The 24,017-nt window shown below is 43.4% G+C and overlaps 1 protein-coding gene across 1 annotated transcript; it reads right to left on the reverse strand.

Moving 5' to 3' along the window:
* Positions 1–181: 181 nt before the first annotated feature.
* LOC149322192 (monocarboxylate transporter 6-like) lies at positions 182–20,795 on the reverse strand. The gene is made up of 5 exons (XM_089507818.1): positions 20,710–20,795; positions 15,709–15,956; positions 7,013–7,156; positions 5,279–6,133; positions 182–2,795 (listed from the first exon to the last, which is right to left on the reverse strand). Exons 2-5 carry the CDS (start codon positions 15,926–15,928, stop codon positions 2,554–2,556), a joined length of 1,461 nt encoding a protein of 486 aa, XP_089363944.1. The 5' UTR covers positions 15,929–15,956; positions 20,710–20,795; the 3' UTR covers positions 182–2,553.
* Between the last annotated feature and the right edge of the window lie 3,222 nt (positions 20,796–24,017).

Genomic DNA, 24,017 nt, shown 5'->3' on the forward strand with positions numbered 1-24,017 from the left:
AAGCTTGGTGACCTGGGCTTCCAGATTGGGTGTGCGTACATGTTCATGCATGTGTGCATGTACATATATGCTGAATATATGCTTTATACATTCAATCTTAAAATATGGAAAATCCATCCTACATCCCATCCCATCCCATCCCACCCCATCCACCCCAGAAAACCCAAGCTCCATAAGTAAACTAACCCTTGATGGCTCTGCTTGGCATGTAGCTGCTAGCATGAAGTGGAAGCCCCGAAGCTTCATTGCTCAAACACAGTTAAACACACACACCTTTCAGAGTCCACCAATGAAGAACCCACATTCATCTCCATATAGGAGCTCCCTTCACCTAAATTATCAGAGGAGGTTTTAATCCTTCTCTAGCAGCTTCTACACATGCTGGCTCATATTAGTGGCCATAGAATGAAATGGATTTTGAACTATCCTGCCTAAAGTGAAGCTTCCTCTTAAAGTGATGTGTTTAAAGAGTAAAAGTAACTCATCTGCTTGACCAACTGTCTTGCTAGCTATTGGTAAGACAGCTGCAAAAAGTTATTCTGCAACTCCCAAAATCTCCCACCCTGTGGCCATGCTGTGTGTGGGATTTTGGGAGCTGCAGCCCAAAAAGTAACTTTTATCAGCCCTGCTACTGCACATATGTGGCTTAATCCTGAAATAAGGTAAATTGGCTGCCTCGTGAGACATAGCCTGGGCACTCTCTAAGTGTGGCACCTATACCACATTCGAGTGGATGCTTGTCAAAACCACAATAAAGTGAGGTGGGACTGTTATGTTCATATGCAACTCTCATCCAGCTCAGTAAAGTTTATGCAAGAGATTGTGGCCCATGTTAATTTAGCTAGGGAAGGAATACCACTTGGTTCTTTTGCCTCAAGCTACGTTTTGGACTAGGCATCCTTGCAGATTTCCTCAGTTCAAATGTGATACAACAGCAGGATTGCAATGACTTTCTTATCTGCTTCTATGTCCAATGACCTTTAAAAATGCTTTTTCTGAGTATGACAGAGTTTCCTTTCCTACCTCTCAAAACTGTTTCAGACGTATTCACAAAGTTTAAAGTCAGTGTTTAGTGAGATATCAGAAAACTGGAAGAATGGAATGTGAGACATAGGTCTAGAACTGTGAAAAAAAAAAAGCAAGCAAAATCTGAATTAAAGCACAGCTGTGTTCCAGTTCAGCCATGGCTGTTTTAACAAGGCTAGGACCAGTAGATCAAATTCAGAAGATCTGGCAAAACTAGCTACAAGTTTTCCCAGTCAACTCAGTATGGTTCCTGGGTCACTTCCAGAGCCAATCTTACCATGAAACAATCATTTTAGGAAAATGATTGCAGAGAAAACATCATTTCCCTAACAACATGTTTTTGCATGTAATTTAAGAAAGAGACATCACTACAAAACAGTTTTAATTCTGACCTTTTGCTTTAGACATGCTGGTAGGACAGCACTTGTCATCCTTAATGTTTTTTTACACTGATATGTCTACCTAGGTGTCAGTTTACTCACGTGTAACTTATTAATCCTTAGATAGCTTATAGACCTCTTTCTAAATTGGGCTTATAGACTAAAGACACAATGAAGATGAAGTATCAATGAGGATAAGATCAAGCTAGTTGTACAACTGCTAGTGATCTAATGCTGGCAAAACACAACTGCCTCTTTTGATCAGCTGTCACCCTTTCTTTACTGTAGCATAAATTTCATACAGGAACCAAGAGGATTTAAGACACTATTGACTAGATATACAGGCACTTCGGAGCTAACCGGTTTTAATATGAAGTGTAGCTATTTCATCTGAGGTCTCTTTTCTTCTTTTTGTTGCTCCCCCAAACACCCTTGAAATGCAGAAATGACTCACTTTGTTTGGTAGCATATATATCCCCACTCATCCCTGATGTGGCTTTGATGAGTGAGATAAATTATATATTCATAGAGTAACTGGCCTCAGATTATACAGCAGGAATGAAAAACTCTGTGTAACATTCAAGAAGCCTAACAGAAAGGCCCCATAAAGAAGAGTTCTTCCCTTGTGCTTGAAGATGGGTCATTCAGCAGACTTCATCTGTGGCAAACGGGCCTGTCCATAAACATTTTGTAAATCTCATATAATTGTCCCTCCCTAGACTGGCCTCTTTATCAGGGGACAATTCTAATTCATAACCCGGTGAGTGAATAAGTCCTTCCATTTTTATACACTGGAATATGTAATGGAAACCTGATGATCATAACAAAAATGCTCAACTTCAAGTAATATAAACAATTGATTGCCACAGGACATTGTCTTCCTTTGACCCCATGGCTTGCATCACAAACAGTCTGTTTAAAGTGCTTTTTGGATTTCTGGATGGATAATAATAATAATAATAATAATCATATTGTCTGATCTAGATCCTGCATCTAGAAACCTGAGCCCAATGCAGTTGAGTAGAAGGTTGAAGCAGAAAGCAGGTGGGCACCAGAGAGAGAGATTGAGGAGGCACTTGTTTTTCCCTTCTGCTCCCAGGTTGCTTGCAGTTGTGGGGAATTCAATGCTTTTCCAGGTCCTTTGGATTCAGATGCTTGTGACACAGATGACTGCGGGAGGGCCATTTCTGTCAAGCTCCAGTTCAGTCGGCACTTCTGTGTATTTGCCCTTGGATGGGTTCTCAGGGGGTGGCTTATTAGTTTCTTTCAATTTGTCTTTTGCCTCCATGGTGCAGAAGCTAAGGCCCATAAAGAGAGCTGCTGATACCATGAAGAAGCTGGAAGCATAGAAGACATAACGATAATGGCCTAATAAATCCACTAGAAGCCCTAAAAGGAAAAAGAAGAGACATAAAATCAGCCCCAAACATGTTGAAATACCCCTTTAAACATCTCAGTATGATTCCTGTCTTCTCCAAAACAATCCAAAAAATAGTTACCATCAACAAAGGATCTCATCAAGCACAGAGCACAGCTGTCTTTTTTTTGTGTGTGTGTCCTTCTTCCCTTCTCTCCCCAGTCAAAGGGTGTATCATTTATTCAGGGCTGGGCAATTTGTGTTCCACCAAATGTTGGACTGCTGCTCCCATCATCCCTCACCACTGACTATCATCCCTCACTGCTGACTAGGGCTGATGGGAGTTCCAATCTAACAACATTTGTAGGACCACACATTGCTTTGCTACAAACCTCCCTTCCCACATCCAAAATACATTTTTGGAATTAGGCTTCATTGAGAATTTGAATGATTCTCTGCTAAAAATCTTTAAAAGACATGGATGATTCCACAAGTTCTATGATCCTTAGAGAGAAGGAATGACTAATTTTAACACTATGGCACAGATATGACTAAACATGTGTATTCTAAAGTGACTGATCTTTGCTACCATGATTTCAGCCACAGTCCACCACCACCTGATCATAACTAATGACTATTTATACAGAATGAGCTCTCTGGTTTGAAATGAGTTGTCAGGTAGATTGGAAAGGGGCGTGTGAACATCCAAATCCCAGTTCAGCCACTGAATTAGTGAGCTGTAAACCCCAGTCACTCTAGCCTCAATTCCTCATCTATAAAATCAATAATAATAATGTGACAATTCTCACGAGGTTATTAAGAATATAAAGCCCTTCCACCATCCCAACTGCCATTGCTCTGGACTTGGTGGGAGAGAAGAGCATCTGCTGGACTTGATCCTTTGTCTCATTGCCATTCCCTTTTCCTTGTGGTTCCTGTCTTATTTGGATTGTTAAGCCTGAAGGTAGGGAACCGTCATATCTGAACTCTGAAAGCCTTCATGCCTGAAGAGTGTGGGGTGGTGGTAATAAATACACTAAATAAATAAATAATACAGATAAGGAAGTCATATCTATATCTATGACAAAGATACACATGATGGGCTACTAATAACCTGCTATCAGTGGTTTCCAGGCTATTTGTCATGCTGAGAGTGATAATTTGAAAACATTATGCTTCAGTTCCCATATTGTTAGAGGCCCTCAGGCAGGCACATTAGATCATAAGCACTGGAGTGCTCACAATTCCAGTCCTTTCTTGCACATCCTTTCATTTTGCCTCCTCATCAGGGTCTCCATTTCCCCTCACCACTCTTATTCAATTGTCCCTTCAGTAGCCTCCCCTTTGTTCCAACATCCCTTCCTCTCCCTCTCCTTGTCATTTCCCTTTTGTTATCTTCTTGCACTCCATATTTTGCCTGTCCCATACCCCATCCTTCCCTTCCTTATCCAAAAGCATTGGTGCAGGGTTTTTCAACATCTTTTGGAACCTGACAGCTGAGTGGCATATCCAGACAGCTTTACATTTGGTGATCAGATCGAGTTTCAAAATTTGGAATTCTTATGGTCTGGATCGGTGAGGTAATTCAGCAGATCCAGGGCCAACAGCTCATGTGGTCTCTGTTATTGATAAGGAATATGTGGGCCTCTGTTTGGCTGCAACTCCCACAATCTTTAGCTATTTTGGCTAAAACTGAAGGGGGTTGCATTCCAGTAGCATAGACTGTAGTGCAGTCTAGGGCTAACACAGGACTATGAATAACTGGCTTTCTACATTTGTCAGAGGAGCAACCAAGAAGAGATAAGGGGAAACATATAATCACCGTAGTTCCAGGACCAGAAACTCTGAACCCCTAACTCCCTTTGCCTTTCTACATTTTCACATTCTTTACTCTTCTTTTTTCCCATTCAAGTTAGAAGAACCGGGATAAGAGCTCCACTGAAGCCTTCATACTCCTAACATAGTTTTATTCTGAGTTGTTCAAGATCTCTGGGCCCACTTTACTCAAAGACACAAGTGATTTTTCCCTGAATCTTGACTAATGAATAGGTTCTAATGTAACCCTGCACCAGCATCTCACAGCAATCCACTTAACAGAATATATACTAGCAGACAGCTTGATATGTTTCTTATCTAAAGCAGATTTCAGACCTACCCAGTTTTTAACATCTATGTCTGATTCTAGCATAGCATTTGTTATTTCTTTCCTGTGTGGCCTTTGGTCTATTATTTTAAAAAATAAAATAAACCCAGGCTTTTATCTGCCATATCACAGTTTGCTCAGCAAAGAGTTACCCTGTTTACCAAAACAAGAGGGGAGGGGAGGGGTGGAAAATGGAAGAAATCTTGCATATGGAACTTGTTCATTTTCTTTGCTTCATAGGGTCTTGAAATAGGTTTCTCAATATTGAAATCAGCTGCTTGCCTAAGGCCCCAGCAGTTATTCTTTTAAAGATGAAGTGATTTCCCTTCAGGGTAGACTATGACAAAAGCCAGAATCCTGTTCACAACTCACCTGCAAGAGGGGGTCCTATGAGAATAGTGAAACTCTCCAAGATAGTGAAGAGTCCCAAGGCACTGGAGAACCTGTCCATTTCTACCACATCCATTAATACCTGGAAGATAAGTGCTCCAATGACACTCATGGACACACTATAGACCAGGCAGTAGAGAACAAGAACAGTGTACTCAGCTGAGATGGCACAGATAAGATTGCTCAAACCATTGAGCATGACAGCCATGCTAAAGAGATAGATCCGCCGGCCAGTGAAGATACTGAGGCCTGAGAGCAGGCCAGCCATGGGCCGCATGAATATGTTGATGAAACCAATGATAGAGATGAGGAGGGCAGCCTTGCGCTCCTCCACTCCATTCAAGGTGGCATAGGGCACCAGGTAGATAAGTGGCAGCACAAACCCCATCACCATCCAGGACACTCCAATGGTGTAGATCTGGTAGCCTTTGTTCTTGCAGAAGATGTCAAAAGCGAGGTACTTCTGTAGGATCTGGAAGCAAGCAGCCCACTTGGATGGATGTAGAGGTTCGTCACGACACGAGGTGCTGCCGTTGGACAAACGTGCCCCTTCTCTTGACTGCTCAGGGCAGGACTTCAATGTAGGGGCAGGTGGCTTGTCTGGGACTGGCCTCATCACAGCTCCACACACACAGCAGTTCAACAGCACTCCCCCAAAGATGAGGAAAGTATTTCTCCAGCCCATCTCATCAAGCAGGTACTGAGAGATCAGTGGCCACAGAGTCAGGCCGATGGAGACACCCGTGGAGGCCAGTGCGTTGGCAAGGGCTCGCCGGCGTATAAAGTAGTAACCAAGTACAGTGATTCCTGCCTGGAAGCTAAAGCACGATCCCAAGCCTTTAAAGGAAGAAAGAAGAGATAGAAGCATGTGGACTTAGAATATGCTGAACTCAGAGAAAGAGGCAGGTAGGCAAAGAATTTATCTAGCAGCATTTATCTCAAATACTAGGTATTTATCAATCTGTAAGCCCAGGGGCACTACTGAGGGGGAACAGAAATAAGATATATTTTACCTCAGCTTATTGCTTCTATGAAGAGGATGTTCCCAAATGGTGGATTTTGTAATCTGACCTATTCTTATGATCTTTAAGAATTATTAGTATAAGGAAAAATATAAGCCTCTAACCTAGGTATGCCGTCTCCTTATGAGAAAAAGGAGTGTGCATGTGTGGGAGGGGAGTGACTGTTGTTTAAAGACAGCTCTTTAGTTATGAGATGCTTAGGAAAAAACCCAGCAAATTCTTTTTAACTAATGCTGCTTAATGCTAATTCAGTTATGACAGTGAGCTCTTCAGACCTTGCTCAGAGTTTTACCTTCCGCTGCTCTTACTGACATTTTTTTTTGCTGTCTGGCTGAAATCTACAATAGTATTCAGGAGTAATGCAAGCTTGTATTATCACCCCTATACTGCAGAGAGCTGGAATGAGGTTATACAGATTTCACTAATGTTTTTTAGAACTGAGAGAATGGCTGAACCAGGATCACAATCTGTATACTCAGGATACAGTCCAATAAATACCTTCCAGGGATTAAATCCCAATGAACTGAGTAGGGCTTACTTCTGAGAAGACATACCTAGGTCTGCACTGTTGTACAGCCACTATGCAGTAACATCATATGCTGCTTGCTATTTGGATGCATGTTATTACAGGGTGAGAAAGTTTGTAATGTGAAACTAGAATTAAGATGACATATAGCACACTAGCAATACTCACCAGTAATGAATCCAGCTGTTATGTACAGTTGGCTAATAGACTTGGAGAAAGCACTGGCAACCATGCCGACGCCACTGAGAAGACCTCCCAGCATGACAGTGACCCGACAGCCAAATCGTTCCACCAAAATACTACAAAGGGGCCCTGAAAAATAAATACTAGGATTAGAGCAGGAGTTTCAGTTGCATAAGTACAGCCATATTTCAGCTAGCAAAGCCTCTGTCAAAGAAGCTCCTTTTCACAAAGTCTTTTTATGACAGCCCTTTCACTCCTTGTTCTCTATCTAGCTGAAATGTTTTTAGCAGCACTAGCATTGGGAGGATGGTGAAGGAGGGCTGGAGAAATGCAGAGTTTTGGTGTCAGGCTGCAGCAGCGCATCTGCAGTAAACAATGCAATTGCATCAGAGCTGGAAAAGAACGGGATTCTACTCTAGCTGGTCCTACTGTAGCTATATGTGCTTGACTCCAACAGGCAAGATAAACAGCAGCTGCCTCCAGATTCCCTTACAAAGCATGTGAAAACAGCAAAACAGAGACAAAAAGGGAGAGCAAATAAATCTACCTCACCAGCTCCCCCAGTATGTTTTTTTAAAAATATGGATCTGTATGTTTGGCCACCAAAATGGAACTAATAAGAAGAATGAACTAATAACTAATAAGAAGAGCCAGTTGAAAGAAAAAGCCACCCCTGGATGCATTATGGAAGAAAACTTCAAGTGGGCTCTATAAGTGTTTTGGTTTACCTCTGCAAGGCTTACCTGCCCTTGTTATTTCATTTCACATGCACATATTGTTAGTTTTGAATAAAGAGTTTGCTGAAACATATTAATCTGCTCTTCTTTTTTGTGGTGTAGGAATCTATCCTTATTCTTTCCATGCTGCTCTTGCCTCTGGTAGCAACTTTTCTGTTAAAAAAGTAATGCCCAGGAATGCATCTACTTTGTTAACTGAAGTTAACTTTGTTAATGGGAGTTTGTGTTATTACCCAATGACATGTCTATTACTGTTTATGCATGGGACACGAATAGGAGAAGCATGTGGGGGTGTGATAATCTTCCTCCCAATCATGCTATTACCACGATTTAATCACAATTTAATGATGCATGCCTCCCATGTGAAAAAGCCCACACTCGCATTGTACAAATAATAGTGCTATATTCCACTGTAAGTGTCATGGCAATATCATTTGGAATATCTTGTGAGATATTTAGCCTTCTCTGTCAGAGACCTCCAGTGCCATAACAAACTAGAAATCCCAGAATTCCACAGGATGCTGACATAGCAACACAGAATGTGAGTGTGTAGAGTGAGAGGGCCTTAGGTGGCTTCTGAATGTGAAATGGGGAGTACCATCTTGTCTTTTGCTTCAAGCAGGAACATGTCTTGGGATCACCTGATAATGGTGACCATGGAGAAAATAAAGCGGAGACTACCTCTATGTAAAGAAGAAAAGCTAACACCATAAAAGTAAAAAGCAGCATTAATTACAATGTAGGAAAGAGAGGACATGTGAACAACAGCCTCAGGATGTAGGGAACACACAGCTGGATTGTACTGTGAGGAGCATAATAAGCGACTGATATATTTATAAACTAGGCTGAGTTCTTAATAAGGAACTGGAAGGTTATTTGAAGAAATATAGTTTGTTTAGCAGAAGCAGAAAACTAAGGTCCTTAGTCTGTGGTACACTAACAGTCCTAGATAAATTACAGTGTGCTCTGTAGCCATGGCTTCTATATCCACAGATTCAACCATCTACAGCTAGCGCTCTCTCTCTCTCTCTCTCTCTCTCTCTCTATATATATATATATCCCAAAAGCAAGCCCTGATTTTACCATTTTGTGAGGGGCACAATTTTACTGTTGTTGTTGCTGCTGCTGCTGTGTACCTTCAAGCAATTTCTGACTTATGGCAATCCTAAGGTGAACCTTTCGTAGGGTTTTCTTGGCACATTTCTTCAGAGGGGATTTGCCATTGCCATCTTCTGAGGTCGAGAGGGTGTGACTTGTCCAAGGTCACCTAGTGGGCTTATATGGCTGAACCAGGATCTCCAGAGTCCTAGTCTAATACTTAGACCACTGCACCACAGTTTTGCTACACTCCTGTATATAATGGGTCTTGAGCATCTGTGGATTTTGGTATTCATGGGGGGTTTCTGGAACCAAATCACAGCAATACTAAGGGCACACTGTACTACTACAATGGCCAAGCTATGGAGCGCCTCAGCACCTCATATTTACAATTCCTAATATAAGATAGAATAACTTTTCACCTGAGAGATATCCCTCAGGTAATAAGAATTTCTTCACAGGGATCCCGTTCAACAACATTAGACAGAAGTACTCCCTCAGGGAATAACTTTCTCAGCAAGCTGTAAAAGATAAAGAGGGAAGTGAGATACATCCTTTTTGTGATTTACTAAGTGCCTTCAGTTACTATTCTTTTCTGACTTTATTCTGTGTTATTCCTTTCTGTGAAAGAAGTTTTTTTTTTAAAGTGAGAAAGTCAAATGGATATCATCTGAATAACTCTGGTAAAAGAAAATTTATCTGGAAAGTTTCTCTTATTATTTTTATTTCTTGTCAAAGGCAAAATTTCTGGAGCTAAAGGGCTCCCATTGTGGCTGGCGGTGAAAGCAGATGTCTGTGTATGTGTTTCCTGCAGACAAACCCCCTTAAAAATCGAAGGAACACATGAAGGAGGATGATGGGACTGCCCAATACTGACACATCTGGCAATCACATCTCCTTTCAGCTGTGCATCCTGTGAACATCAAAATCCCTCCCATCCATATGAACTCCCCCCACCACCCATATGCTCCAGTACACAATTTACCCTTCAGATCTAAATGGCAGATCAAACAGAAAATGGTTTGTTTGATCACTCTGTCACAGTCTTCAAAAGGTCTGAAATGGTACTAATACTGGGATTCTTATGTCTTCCCTCTTGTGTTCATATGGTTAAAGCAGAAGGTGGAAACATGAACCATGACTGGAAAGTTCATAGGGCTGTCGATGGATTTCACCTCAGTCCCTTTTGATAGGGCTCTTGTATACCTTATTAGGTGTACATCTTTCATGTACCTTTTAAATCAAAGGTTGGTAAAGGGTAGAGCTGCATGCAATACACCAAGGCTGTTTTTGCAATCATTGGCCCCTCTGGACTCCAGAGACAGCCCTTTTTCTGTTTAAAAAAAAAATAGAGAGAAGTAAATTGCCTCTCCTCATTCAGGAGAGGAAGGGGCTCAACAGACCACCCCAAAAGGACGAGCTGGAGGCGCTCATTTTTGCCCAAGGGACGCCGCAGCAGCCAAACTGCGTGGCGTCACTCCGCAGGTTCTTTTTGGTGCATGTGGCAGATGCCATGAGTGTGCCATTGGTGCACTGTAATGCATGCGGACGCTGCACTTACATCATCATGACAGCCCCCGTGTGGATGGGAGACCACCATGATGGTGCCACTGCCGTGTGTTAGGGTTCGGAAGCGTGCGGTTGCTCTGTTCTCTTGAACCCTAATTTTGGCCTCAGGCCGCCGCAAAGTAGCAGTCTGTTCCAGGCCGAAATTCACCTTTTGCATAGGTTGCAGCCCCCACTGACATGATGAATATCAAACCATACCTATTTTTCAAAATCAGACGTGAACTTCTGATAATTTTTTGTTTGTTTTTGTTTTTACATTTTCAGCCATCTGTGTGGTTTCTGAGTCATCCTGGGGACAGAAAAGTGGTCCTCAAACCCTACAGCTGCTCCCCCTTATATTATAGGCACATAAGTTCTGCCAGTCAGAAAGTGGAAAAAAGATCATAGAATCCTTGAAGAGCCCTCAAGGGCCATCCAGTCCAACCCCATTCTGTTATGCAGGAACTCACAATCAAAACAGCTCTGACAGATGGCCATTCAGCCTCTGTTTAAAAACCTCCAAAGAAAGAGATTCCACACTTTCCCAGGGAGTGTGTTCCACTGTTACTCTTATTGTCAGGAAGTTCCTCCTAATGTTTAGGTGGAACTCTTTTCCTGTAGCTTGTATCCATTGTTCTGTATCCTATTCTCTGGAGCAGCAGAAAACAAGCTTGCTCCAGTCAAGAAGACTTCAGATTTACTTCTACTTATGTATCATAATGGATTCATTAGCCTAACTCATTTGGTCAAGGATAGTGGGATCTCCCTCCTATGACCATTCCTGGGCTCTCTGGTCTTGTAGCCCCTTCAGTTTGGCTGAGTTAAAATATTCTCCAGACATTCCTGGCCTGTCTTCTTTAATGTTGGAGTTGGGCATATTCACCTCACAGCACAGTTTCTGAACTGTCCCTCCCTGCTTGGCTTTCCCTCAGCAGAAAAGGTTAGAAAGACAAAAGGATAGAACAAAGGCTAAGGAAACATTTTTTATTTCAGCAGTTGCCAAGGCAGAAGAAAACAGATCATAAATATAAGAAGAATAAAAGAAATATAAGGAGAAGTATCAAGGTCTCTAATTGTAGTTTTGCGAGACGTTTAGCTATCTCTGTCAGAGAGTTCTGGTGCCACAACAAACTACACTTCCCAGAATTCCATAGCATTATGCCACCACAGCCATTAAAGTGGTGTGAAATAGAGGCCCAAAACAGATGGGCCAAAAACGCCATGCTGCTGCCAATATTAGGGTTCCGGAGCACGCAGCATCTGCACACTCTGGAACCCTAACACATATGGACAGCACCATCTTTATGTGGCACTGTCCATATGTGGTGCGTGATGCCATGTCCACACCACTTTTTCACATGTATGTACCAGGACAGAATTATTTCTGCAGTGCTCATGCAGCCCAAGAAGGAATTTCAGCAGGTGTAACTTCTTTTGCATCCAGGTAACAATGAACTAGCGGAAAGGGAAAAACATAGCCTATTTGAAGCCAAGGCAGGAAGAAGACTGAGGGATGGTGGGGGATGCTCCCTTTGGTAGTGACTCCCTTGAAGTCTGTTTCCTGCCTACCAGAGCAATGCTATGGAATTCTGGGAAGTGTAGTTTATTGTGGCACCAGAGCTCTCTGACAGAGATGGCTAAACGTCTTGCAAAACTACAATTCAGAATTTCATAGCACTGAACCATGGCCATTACAGTGGTCTCAAACTGGATTATTTCTGCAGTGTAGATGCAGCCTTGCAGACAACATTTAAATGTACAGAAACCCTTTCCAATTTTCAGTCTTGCAATATTACTTTGAAATCACACCCTGTCAGCCTCAGAGGAAAGCAACAGTCAACCTTCTCTTAATAAATTTTGCCAAGAATTCCCTACGATCAGGTTACAGCAAGTTAAGAGTCAACTTGAAGGCACATAACAACAGCAGTTCAAGAACAGATAGTCGACACAAGGCTTATAAGGTAGGCTTGTTCCCACGTCTCTGACAGAGGTTTGGTTTGGAGAAATTTATTACATTATTCAGTGTGGCCACTTTGTGAAGATTAAAGGTCTGCTAAAGAAATGGGAGCAGGCTCTGTTCCCCAGCCTCACCTACACAGGCAGTTTTTCTGAGTTCTTCCGTACGGGCCTCGAGAGGCTGTCAGCTCAGCCACAGGGCCTCACCTGGGACAAGTCAAACACTAGCCTGTTTCCTCCTGTGTAGCCTTGGAGTCAGCATGACAGTGAAATTCTTAACAGCTCACGTTTTGACAGCACTGGTGTGCCTGAAACAAAACGTTCAGCCCAAGGTGGCACCTGGTTCCTTTCCCCATGGCCCACGTTGTTTGCAGAGTGAGCCCAGGGCAGAAACACCCAACTGCAAATTGATACAAATTAGTCATTGCAAGGAAGGGTGGATATTCTGGGGACTATAATGGGTTTTTTTTTTACCTTTGCTCATACATACCCTAAACGTAACGTGCCAAGCAACAGATAACAGAATACTAAATAGATATTTGCTTATTAGATTCTTATCCCATTCCTCTTTCAAGGAGCTCAGGGTGACATTCATGATTTATCTTTACAACATTCCTGTGAGGTGGGCCTGGCCCCTTTCTCGTTTGCATCGCTGGTACAGCCATGTAGAAGCCAGGTCAGCGATGCATGCGCGCAAAAGGAGCTCCATTTCAGAGCTCCTTCCCGCGACACTGAAAGGGCACCCCAAGCGCCCTGCAGTGTCACTGTGACGTCATGCACACGATGGTCCGTGTGGAGGGGGCACATGCATGACGCCATCATCCCGCGCTTTGAATGGACAGCATGATTCCAAAATGGCGCCGTCCATATGAACTAGGGCTGGGGAGTGTGTGGTTGCTGTGCACTCCCAGCTCTAGTTTTGGCCCAAGGATGGCGCTTTCACGCCATCTGTATCAGGCCTTATATTTACACCAAAAGTCAGGAATAAAGTCTTGCTGACCCAGTTTGTTGGGTAACTGTACAAGGGACATATCCTTAAACCAGCCTTTGAGTAATTAATGCTCTTGAGCAGAGGTGGGCAAAAGTGCAGCCTTCCATATAATGTTGGACTGCTTCTTCCAGCATTCCTCCCCATTGGTTTAGCTTGGCCTGATGGGAGCTGCATTGTAAGAAATACCCAGAGGGCCATACTTTGCCCACTCCTGTGCCATTTATTTAATTTATATCCAGTATTTCTCCCAGTTTGGGACCCGGTAAACTATAAAGAAATTGGGGGGAAAGTGCAGCTAAAACCTATTTGATTACAATGCTTTTTTAATTCTAGGGCTGAGAGAGTCTGACCTCTGGATAGCTCTTTCTGTGTGAAGACTGACTGAAAATTCAGTAGTCCTCTCGATATTGTTGGAATGCTGCTCTCAGCATTCCTCTTCATTTGCTCTGGTAGCTGTGGCTGATGAAAAATGCAGTTCAACAACATCTGGGGGAGCCACCTAACGCTTTCCCCTGGACTGCAGTATACAACTGCCAACTTTTCTTTTCCTGGTAGAGCTCTGTGCTATATTGTACAGGCACAAGAGACTTGCCAGGAAAATATAAATAAAAGGATGGCACTCCTAATCAGATTTCTGGTTTGAGAATCTAAGGTACATGTGTCCCTTGCTCCCTTCCCCCTGCTCCAGCAACACATTATCCTATTATGAGATTATTCACTGTGACTGGTTAAACCTCTCTTCTTCCTTGACACTAGTTTATATAAACCTTCCAGTCACATGGGCTATGAGGGGGACATACATAGACCAGGAATTTGTCCAGTCTGCAGCTACTACAGACAAGGCAACATCATAAGGTCAAAGCCTTCTAATAATATGTTGCTGTTGTTTAACCGATAAAGTTGCACTGATTACAGCAGGAATGATTGATGGTCACCTCTTGTTTCTCTGTAATGCCATTTCACTGTTTGTTCATGATTCTCCCACACAAGAAAACTCCCTTCCTTTGCTTGAGATGTGAACGAGATACAAGCTAGATGCACCCAACAGCACCTGTCTTCCCTAAGGGAACACTAAGCTAATAGGGTCCTCAGGTGTACAGGACGTGTCATGGTTGTTACTGGGATACTTTTGAAAACAGGTGAACTACACTGATACAACTGTTTGAGGCAGAATAGCATATGGATCTTATCTATGATTCTATGATTCTGTCATCTGTAATACCATTTCATTAATCTCACTGGTTGGGAAGGTACATCAAAAACATTTTAATAAGTAAACACCATACTAAAGTGGAGGGCTTTTTATACGGAATAGCAAAAACACATATGGTGGTGCCATCCATACAGTAATATAGGTAAAGGGAGATGAAACAGACAAACCAGAGCAGATGGGATTGTTGGGATTATAACCCAGATCGCCACATTTTTCTGTCAGGGCTCTTATTTCTTTAAGATCTACATTTTCGATCCTGCAACCCCTGCCCACTCATTTGTAGTGAGCTTTGTCATTTGTTTCTGTGTCCCCACTATTTCAAATCAGTGCTTTCAGACTCCATTCTTTCAGCTCAGCAGCTTGTTTTAATACAACCATTTGCCACAAGGTCAAGTACAATAAAAGTATATAGATTAATCCCTGTTCTCAGCCTCCTGGCTGCTGCTACAAAAAAGCAATAGTACCTAAATAAAGGGTCATTCAGGAGACACTGGCAGACTCAGGAAATCTTTTTGACAGATCTGCAAGATTGCAAGTGTTGTCCTGAGATAAGGTGGCACTGTTGATTCAAGAAGGAAGTGATGTCTCAGTCAGAATGTAGAATCATAATGTGGGTGCCTGAATGGGACAAATCCCCAAAGTAGTTCTCTGTAGTACAATAGTATGCAATCTGTGACCCTCCAGCTAAGGTTACAAGGTGAAATTAAGGGCAAGGCTCCTGTACCTTTAATAATTGTGTAGAAGAGGGAATTTCAGCTTATAATACAACCAATACCTGCTACAATTCCCTGTTCTATGCTATCATTAAAGATACAAGAGTCCTGTCCCTTTTTTCACCTGGCAACTTTACAGTCAAATGATCTTAGACTGCAATTTCCATGATCTCTCATGTGCTAAGTGAGAAATGCAATGACAGCTGGAGGGCTATGTGTTGCCCCATAGAATATGATTTGCCAATAATTGGGTGTCCACCCACATTTCCTTGCAGTTTTGGTAAGGAAGCTCAAGCTAGTTAGGCAATATCTTCTAAAGATACTGTAGATACATATATTTTAACTCGGTGATGGATTGCCAGGAGTTATACATTGGCTTAGGTGCTTTTCAGGAAAAAAGGTGACCAATAAAAATAAAGACTCACCACCAGCATGTAGCACAGCTGTCATGATGGAGGGGAACCATGAGGTTTCACTGTTGCTCGCTTGGAAATCATACTGCAGGTCCTTGAAGAAGACCCCAATGCAGGAAGGAAAGCCCAGCGTCAAGGCTTGAACCAGCACTGTGGCTATCAAGACCACCCATGCCCAACCTCGATCCTGAACTTTGGAGACGCAAGGGCTTGCCTCTCCCTCATGGGGCATTTTCCCTTGGAGCGTTTTCTGAGTGCTTCTGATTAGAGGAAAGGAAACAAACTGTCAGCTGTTGCTTCAGTGCAAGAATGACAGAAAAGACATTGCTGAAAAACAGTCCATATTAGAAACAGAATTTTCTGTGTTCCTTTTAGACAGCCTTGCTGTTCTGTTCATAGGCTCCAGAAGTCACCAACTTGCTTGATGAAAAGCTGTGTCTTCTCCTCCTTTTATTTCACAAGATTATGAACACCTCTGCTTTGAATGTTAGACACACCTCTGGGGAGGAAAGAACTAGCTTTATTACTCAGCACCATCTCTCCTCACCGGTGAGCATTCCCTTTCACCTGATTTGGTCTGCGGAGTCCCTTAGCTGCCTCTGTTTAACGTCATAAAATGCATGTGCCAAGAGGAGGAGGCAAAGCAGGCAAATGTCAAGTATAGTGAAAAAGTATATATAGTTCTGCTGAGGATTCATCTGAGTTGTAACATTTGCCCTTGCACAAGCTTGTCTCCTAGTTGCCCTCCTTGCTTCTGGGAACAATTAAAGGTGCCAGGTAGCTGGCTTTAAATTTCAGAATGGCATCCACCCAAAACTGCCCCCATGCTACTGTGCACCAGGGACGTAGCCAAGGGGGGGGGGTTCTTGGAGTCCGGACCCCCCCTTCCGTTAGATAAAATGAATGGTGTGTGCTGCTGTGCCGCCGCACCCAAGCCCCATTATAATGGTGGCACTTAGTCTGGACCCCCCCTTCCCAAAATCCTGGCTACGTCCCTGTGTGCACTCAAATTCACCCATGCTACTTTTATCAATTTTTTAAAAGGGCCCTACTACTTCAAAGTTACTAACTGCAGTTGCTAAAACAAAGATGAGAACCACATATTCAGCTCTCCAGATGTTCTTAGGCTGCTGCTAACAGCATTCCTCATCAATGTCTGGCTAGGTAGAGCTTCTGGGACTTGCAATCTAACAATATCTAGAGCAGTGGTTCCCAACCTGTGGGTCGGGACCCCTTTGGGGGTCGAATGACCCTTTCATGGGGGTCACCTAAGACCATTGGAAAACACCTATTTAATTACAGTTATGAAGTAGCAATGAAAATAATTTCATGGGTTTGGGTCACCACAACATGAGGAACTGTATTAAAGGGTCGCGGCATTAGAAAGGTTGGGAACCACTGATCTAGAGGGTTACATGATCCCTATCCCTGGACTAGAAAATAGCATTGATATACCAGTACAAAGAACTTTCTTTTTTGTTTTTACACTCCAGAAAAATCAAACACACACAAACACACACACAAATCCAAGAGACATCTCCCAAAGAATGATTTTATCACATGTGGAATATGCCTTGAAGCAGTGGTTTTCAGCCAAAGAGGCTGAAGAGGGACTTCAAATTTCTCACTCTTGGCCATGCTGACTAAGGCTTCTGAGAACTGAAGCTCAGTCACATTTAAACCTCCTGACTGAGAACCGCCACCTAAAACAGGCTATTCCTTGAACTGGGTTCCACAAAACCATGCCAAGATATACAAAGAACTGGGCAGAAATTCAAAAGAGACAACTAGCTGTTTCTTGGGAAATGCTACACCATGTTATGCTGAATTGGAGACAGAGAAAGGACATACGCCATATTTGCTCTATCAATCAAGGGGAGGCATATGTATGGCCTTATATGTCCAGAGCAATGGTTCCCAAACCATGGTCCTCCAGGTGTTTGGAACTTCAGTTCCCAGAATTCCCAGCCAGCTTGGCTAACAGTCAGAAATTCTGAAACCTGAAGTCCAACTCACACACCTGGAGGACCAAAGTTTGGGAACCACTGGTCTAGGGTGTAAATGGCCACCAGGAGATGCAAAACAAACAAGTAACTTGATATTATCTATGTTTGGCCAGGACTGGTGTGGTTGGTTTGAAAAGGTGATGGGATCACAACCACTGCCAAACATGACTGGACTGATTTATTCTGTGATGGAAAGAAGAGAGGGAACCAGGTATGAGGAAGTGGTAGGGAAGTATGTTCTGATGGTGGCCGGCAACCACAGTATATCTTCCATTACATTACCACTTTCACCACCATGGCTCAGTGGTATGGAATTTTGGGAACTGTAGTTTTGTGAGATATTTAGCCTTTTCTTTCAGAGCGCCCTGGTGTCACAACAAGCTACAAATCCCAGAATTACACAGGACAGAGCTATGGCAGTTAAAGTGGTGCCAAACTGCATGATTTGTGCAGTGCAGATTACTCCAGAGTCTTGCAAACCAGGCAGGGTGTTAGCTCATGGGCATTTGGGGAACACACACTAGTTGTAGCCTTTCCCCCCCTAACTCCTGAAAATGCCATATTAGTGGGAAATCTAGCTGATTGACCTTTGAATTGAGAATGCTTTATTCAAGAGCTACAGGGTGAGCAAAATGAGGGCATTGCCTTCCAAATTAAAAATTTGCAACCCCAAAGTAATTTTCCTATACGCCCAAAATTTCTAGCATTGCAGAGATTGAGACACAAAATTGTTCACGCTACAACTCTTTTATTTGCTGTATTTGCATTTCCTTGGTAACTTTGCCAACTCCTTTTCTTTGGAGTTTATCACACAGGAGGAATTTCTCTTGATTTCGAATGAAAAGAAAGTGGGGCCAGAATGCATTCAAGTGAATTCGCTAGTTCAGTGAATTTACATGAATTCGAATTGTGTTCGAACTGACTTCCCATTGCCTGAAAATAGCATGCCATTGCCTGAATTAGCGTGTGGTGGTCTATCACGCAATAACGTTAAACCCCATGATTGCGTTCAGATTGCCATTGGATTATATTTCCAATTTCCCTTGTCTGATAAACTCCTTTGACTGCATAAACTGTATTGCGAAATTCTCAGCTGACATTTTAAGTTACTGAAATAATGGTAGAAATTTGGAGACAAGGATTTTTTTTTTTTATTGGAAGAAGTAGAATTTCTAATGTGGAGTCAGCATGATGAGTGTTTGAGTATTGGAGGTTTGAGTGTTGGACTAGGGACTTTGAAGACTAGAGTTCAAATCCTGGCTTGGCCATGGAAACCCACTGGATGACTCTCTCCGCCTGAGAGGATGGCAATGGGAAAATCCCTTTGAAGAAATCTTCAAAGTCAAAAACAACTTGAAGGCACACAACAATAACAAGGCTGACCTATCATGGGGTTTTCTCAGTAAGATTTGTTCAGAGCAGGGTTGTCACTGCCTTCCTCTAAAGCTGAGAGAGTGTGACTTGTTCAAGGCCACCCAGTTGGTTTACATGGCCAAGTGGGCTATGTGGTGTTAGGATTGCCATAAACTGGAAGCAACTTGAAGGCACACAAGGCCAATGACAACAGCAACAACTATAGTAGCAACAACAACAGAATTCCTATGGAGCAGGGCACTTACTGCACTCCCATAACCACAGCCCTGGGTTTATACCAGAAAGGTTTCTGCTAACCCTAAACACAACTCATGCTGGACACAAAAAGTTATAGTGCTCTTCCTGAACTCAAGGCTGGATTCCATTTAACGGTTAAAGTCACACACATTGAAAACAAGGAAATTAATTGCAGGCTCCATGGATTCTGATGCCCAAAGTGCCTGTTTCATGTTGCTTGGCAATAAGGCTAGTGCAGAACTATGAAAATACTTTGGAGCAGCACAGGCTATGTTCATTCTGCAGGATAGTTCCCAGGGCAAGGACAGAAAGCCACTAAAATTTGCATGGTGGCCCTCCTCCAGATGTTGTTAGATTGGGAAGAGGGATGTTGGGAGCTACAGTCCCACAACATCTGGAGGAGAACCAACACATTGCCCACTGGCTGATCCAGAAGGACCTACCTTGATATAGGGGACTTCTGAAAACACTGAACTCCAGGGTCTACTTGGGAGAATCATAGAATCTGTTGATATTTGGGACCAGGTTTCAAACTACTTGGCCTAATGGCAGGGTGCCAGGGTTGGAGCAGGGTAGGTGACACGGGTGATCGTTTCTTTTTGTGGTGACAACAGGAAACCAAGCGCAGGCAATGCACAACTGGCTCCTTTATGAGGCTGGGTTCTTTGCACCTTAGGACATCCCACCCTGACCACACTGATCCAGGGTGACCCAGTGTCCTCCTTTTCCAGAACAGGTCCTACATTCCAGCCTTTCATCCTAGGAAGACTTCCCAAATGCCCTTCATTTTGAGCAGGACTGAGAAGCATAGATATATTATATTCTAGGAGCAACTTGAGCTTTTCTTTTATGTCCTCCAGTTTCTTGGACCACCCTCCACCTTGTGGTGCCTGGTCCTTCTTTGCAGGGAGGACATCTGGTCACCCTGCCTTGATCCCTCTCTCTCTTACACACACACACACACACACTCACAACACCCTTCCCAGGGTGACCAGAGGTCCTCCTTCTCTGGGACATGTCCTACATTCCCAGCCTTCTGTCCAGGAGGTATTCCCAAACGTCTTCCACTTTGAGCAGGACTTACAAGCAGGAACTGAGTGTTGGTTTTTTTTAAAGCTTCTCTTTGGTCATTTCCTATATGTTTTTTTCCCCTTGAATGCCTTCCATTTTGTGGTGCCTGGTCCCTCTGGCATTGATCCCTCTCCCTCCCTCCCTCCCACACACACACACACACACACACACACACACACACAACCCCCAGGGAGATCCCCTTCCCTCCCTTCCCAGAAAGTGAAAGAAAGATCCCTGGAGGGCTGTGATGTGAAGGTCCTGCAAAGGCTCCCCTCTCCTGCCCAGGGACTCTCTCTGCTCCCTTTCCCCCACGATGGCCCTTTACCTGCTGCTGCTCCTCCTCCTTCCCTGGGCTTGGCTCCTGGCCTCTTCCCAGGAGGGCCCCTCCAGCAGCCAGCCAGGCTCCTTCTGCCTCCGTCCAGCGCCTTGACCGACCGAGGAAGGAGGAGGCTCCCTCGCAGACCCAGAGAGAGAGAGCGACTAGAGAGAGAGAGCAGGCTGCAGGAGCCCAGCCAAGGCAAGGCAAGGCAAAGCTGGCTTTCCTCCTTCCAGGTCACCACTGTCCTCCCAGACAGACAGCCAAGGAGCCTGGGCTTTTGGTTTGGCTTAGTTTTTGTTTTGTTTTGGATTTTATGTATTTCATTTTTTAAAATGCCGCCTTTCTCCCAGAAAGGGACCCAAGGCGGCTTACAGGATCATTTTAACAACAACAACAACAACAACAACAATTTTAATTTTTTTTTAAATCAATGAAAGACAGACAATACAAACAGCATGAAATGACACCCACTGAAAACATGACTGCAACAGGATTGCATGCAGAGAGGTCTTGCAGCACAGAAGTTGGCAGCCTTGAACTTTCTTCTAGGCTTTGTAAAGTCTTTTTTCCTCAAATGCACCTGAGGAAGCAGACTGAAGTCTAAGGAAAGCTCCTGCTGCCAGCTTTCTTTCTCTGCCCCTGGCTTTCCACTCCATCAAATGCATCTGAGGAAGTAGACGAAAACTCATGCTGCCAAGTTCTTTCTTTCACATAGAAGTTTATCACATACAAAGGAGATTGGGAGTATATCCCATGAAGATCCCTGTAAAACTGTATAATTACAGGTGAGGATTTCACACAACGTTGCACAAAACGCACCATTAAAGTAGTCACAAAGCAGCATTAATGTGCATCTTTTTACTTTTGGGATTTCAGCAACAATGCATTTCCAATAACACTTGCCATTTCTGCTTCATTTACAGGATGCTTTAAATGCGCTTTAATCTCTCTCTTTAATGTCAAAATCAGCCCCAGTGTGATAAACTCCTTAGTCTCAAAGGTGCTAAAAGATCTCTCTACTTACTGATTCTACAGACTAATATGGCTATATCTTTGATTTCTTTCTGTCAGTGAGTCTCAAAGGTGCTGCAAGATCTCTGAAGATGCCAGCCACAGATGCTGGCAGGACGTTGGGAATAAACTCTTCCAGACCACAGCCACATAGCTTGAAAAACCCACAAAAAACTATATAATCTCTGCATACTAATTCTACAGACTAGCATTGCTGTATCTTTGAATTCCAACACACACACACACACACACACCACCTCCTTGTCGTCATTGTTTCTGAATTATGGCAACCCTATCATTGGGTTTTCTTGGCAAGTTTTTCAGGGGAGGGGGTTTCTCATGGTCGTCCTCTATGGCTTGCTCAAGGTCACCCAGTGGGCTTCTAGTGGGCCCAATTGGGCCCTGGTCTCCAAAATCATAGGCTAACACTCAAAGTGCTACATCACTCTGGGTCTCATAAAACACTTTTCAGCAATCCATTGCCAACCGAAGGGAGTGGAAACTTCAATCTTCTGATTCAAAGTCAGACGGCTTATCCATTTGGCCAGTTGGTCCCATGAAACCATATAACATACACCCCATATAAAAGCCATCCCATGATTATGTATTAAAACCCGGGCTGAATAAAACTGTTTTTGCTTGCCCACGAAAAGCAAGGAGGGAGGGAGCTATCCTAGCTTTTTGTAGAAGGGAGTTCCAGAAGGTGGGAGCAGTCACTGAGAAGGCCCTCTCTCATGTCCTCCCTAGATGTATCTGTGATGGTCGCCCCCGCCCCCCCGAAAGAAAGCTTTTCCCTGAAGATCTTAGGGCTGGTATGTTTGTATGGGGAAATAGTCTCTGAAATAGTCTGGATTTGGTTTCTAATCAGAGCCTCTCTCCTTGGCTATGCTGGAGGTGCAATTCTGGCACTGTGCTCCAAAAAGCTAACTTGGGCTGCTGCCACACTGCAGAATGAATGCAGTTTGAAACCACTTTAACTGTCATGGCTTGTTGTGCCCCAGAGCTCTCTGATAGAGAAGGCTAAATATCTCGTAATACCAGAATTCCATAGCTTTAAGTCATGGCAGGTAAAGTGGCGTCAAACTGCATTGCCTCTGCAGTACAGATCCGTGTTGGCCAAGCTCTAGGTTTTAATAGCTGCACTTTTAGTAGTGGGTTTTCCCCATCATCCTGGTTTTCTCACTGAGGTGATAAGCTGGATCTCTACTGCCTTAGGTCGGAGTCTTAAATGGTTTTTATATATCTTAACTGCCTTTGACTCACAGTGACTCTGTAGACTCCTTGTCCTTAACTTCTCCACTCAAGTCCTGCAGGCTCAGGCCTGTGTCTTCCTTGATAGAGTCTAATTATCTGGCATGTGGTCTTCCTCTCTTTGTGCTGTATTCTACCTTTCCCAGCATCATTGTCTTTTCTAATTATTCATTTTCCTCATGATGTGGCCAAAGTATAACACCCTCAATTTAGTTATCTTGGCTTCTAAAGAGAGTTAGGTTTGATTTGTTCTAGAACCAATTTGTTTGTCTTCTTGGCTGTTCACAGTATCTTCAGCACTCTTTTCCAGCACCACATCTCAAACTGGTTGATTTTCTTCTTAGAATCATAAAGTTGAAAGAGACCACAAGGGCCATCCAGTCCAACCCCCTGACTTTCCATATGCAAAGGATAATAAACTTACCTATCAGGTGGCTGTTCTGTGCCTTCAAATTGGACCTGACTTATGGTTATCCTATCATGGGGATTTCTTGGAAATATTTTTTTCAGATGAAGTTCCCCTTTGGCTTCCTCTCAGGCTGAAAAAATGTGATATGCCCAAGATCATCCAGTGGGTTCCCCAGGCTGAGTAGGGATTTGAAACCTGGTCTCCCAGAGCTGTAGTCCAACGCTCAAACCAGTATGTCATGCTGGCAGATCAGGATATGGGTTCATACCTAGTCTTCTCCCTTTCTGTTGTCCAGCTTGCCTTGTGTGTGTTATGCAGGAAGCAATTCAGTTATAGCAACCTCCACTTAAAGTGGTACTGGCTTAGGCAGAGATTTCTCATACAGTATTAGTCCAATCAAATAGGCACAGATAATTTTGTGCCCTTCTGGTTGGCCTACTAAAGGTGCAACTGCAGTGCGGACTTTGGAATTTATCCTATGGTCAGCACTGCAGATTTGCTGGTAGTTCTAAGAACTAGGCAGCTAATGTCTTTGGATCAAGTTTTTCCAGAGTCATAAAACATACATACATATCCCTTATCCTATACGGGAAGTAGACAGTCAATGATGACAAGCCCAAAGCTGTCAATGAGAGATCAGGGA

This window comes from Sceloporus occidentalis, unplaced genomic scaffold (genome assembly GCF_023333645.1).
Source record: "Sceloporus occidentalis isolate IW3139 unplaced genomic scaffold, rSceOcc1.0.p SCAF_1, whole genome shotgun sequence".
Lineage (NCBI taxonomy): Eukaryota > Metazoa > Chordata > Lepidosauria > Squamata > Phrynosomatidae > Sceloporus > Sceloporus occidentalis.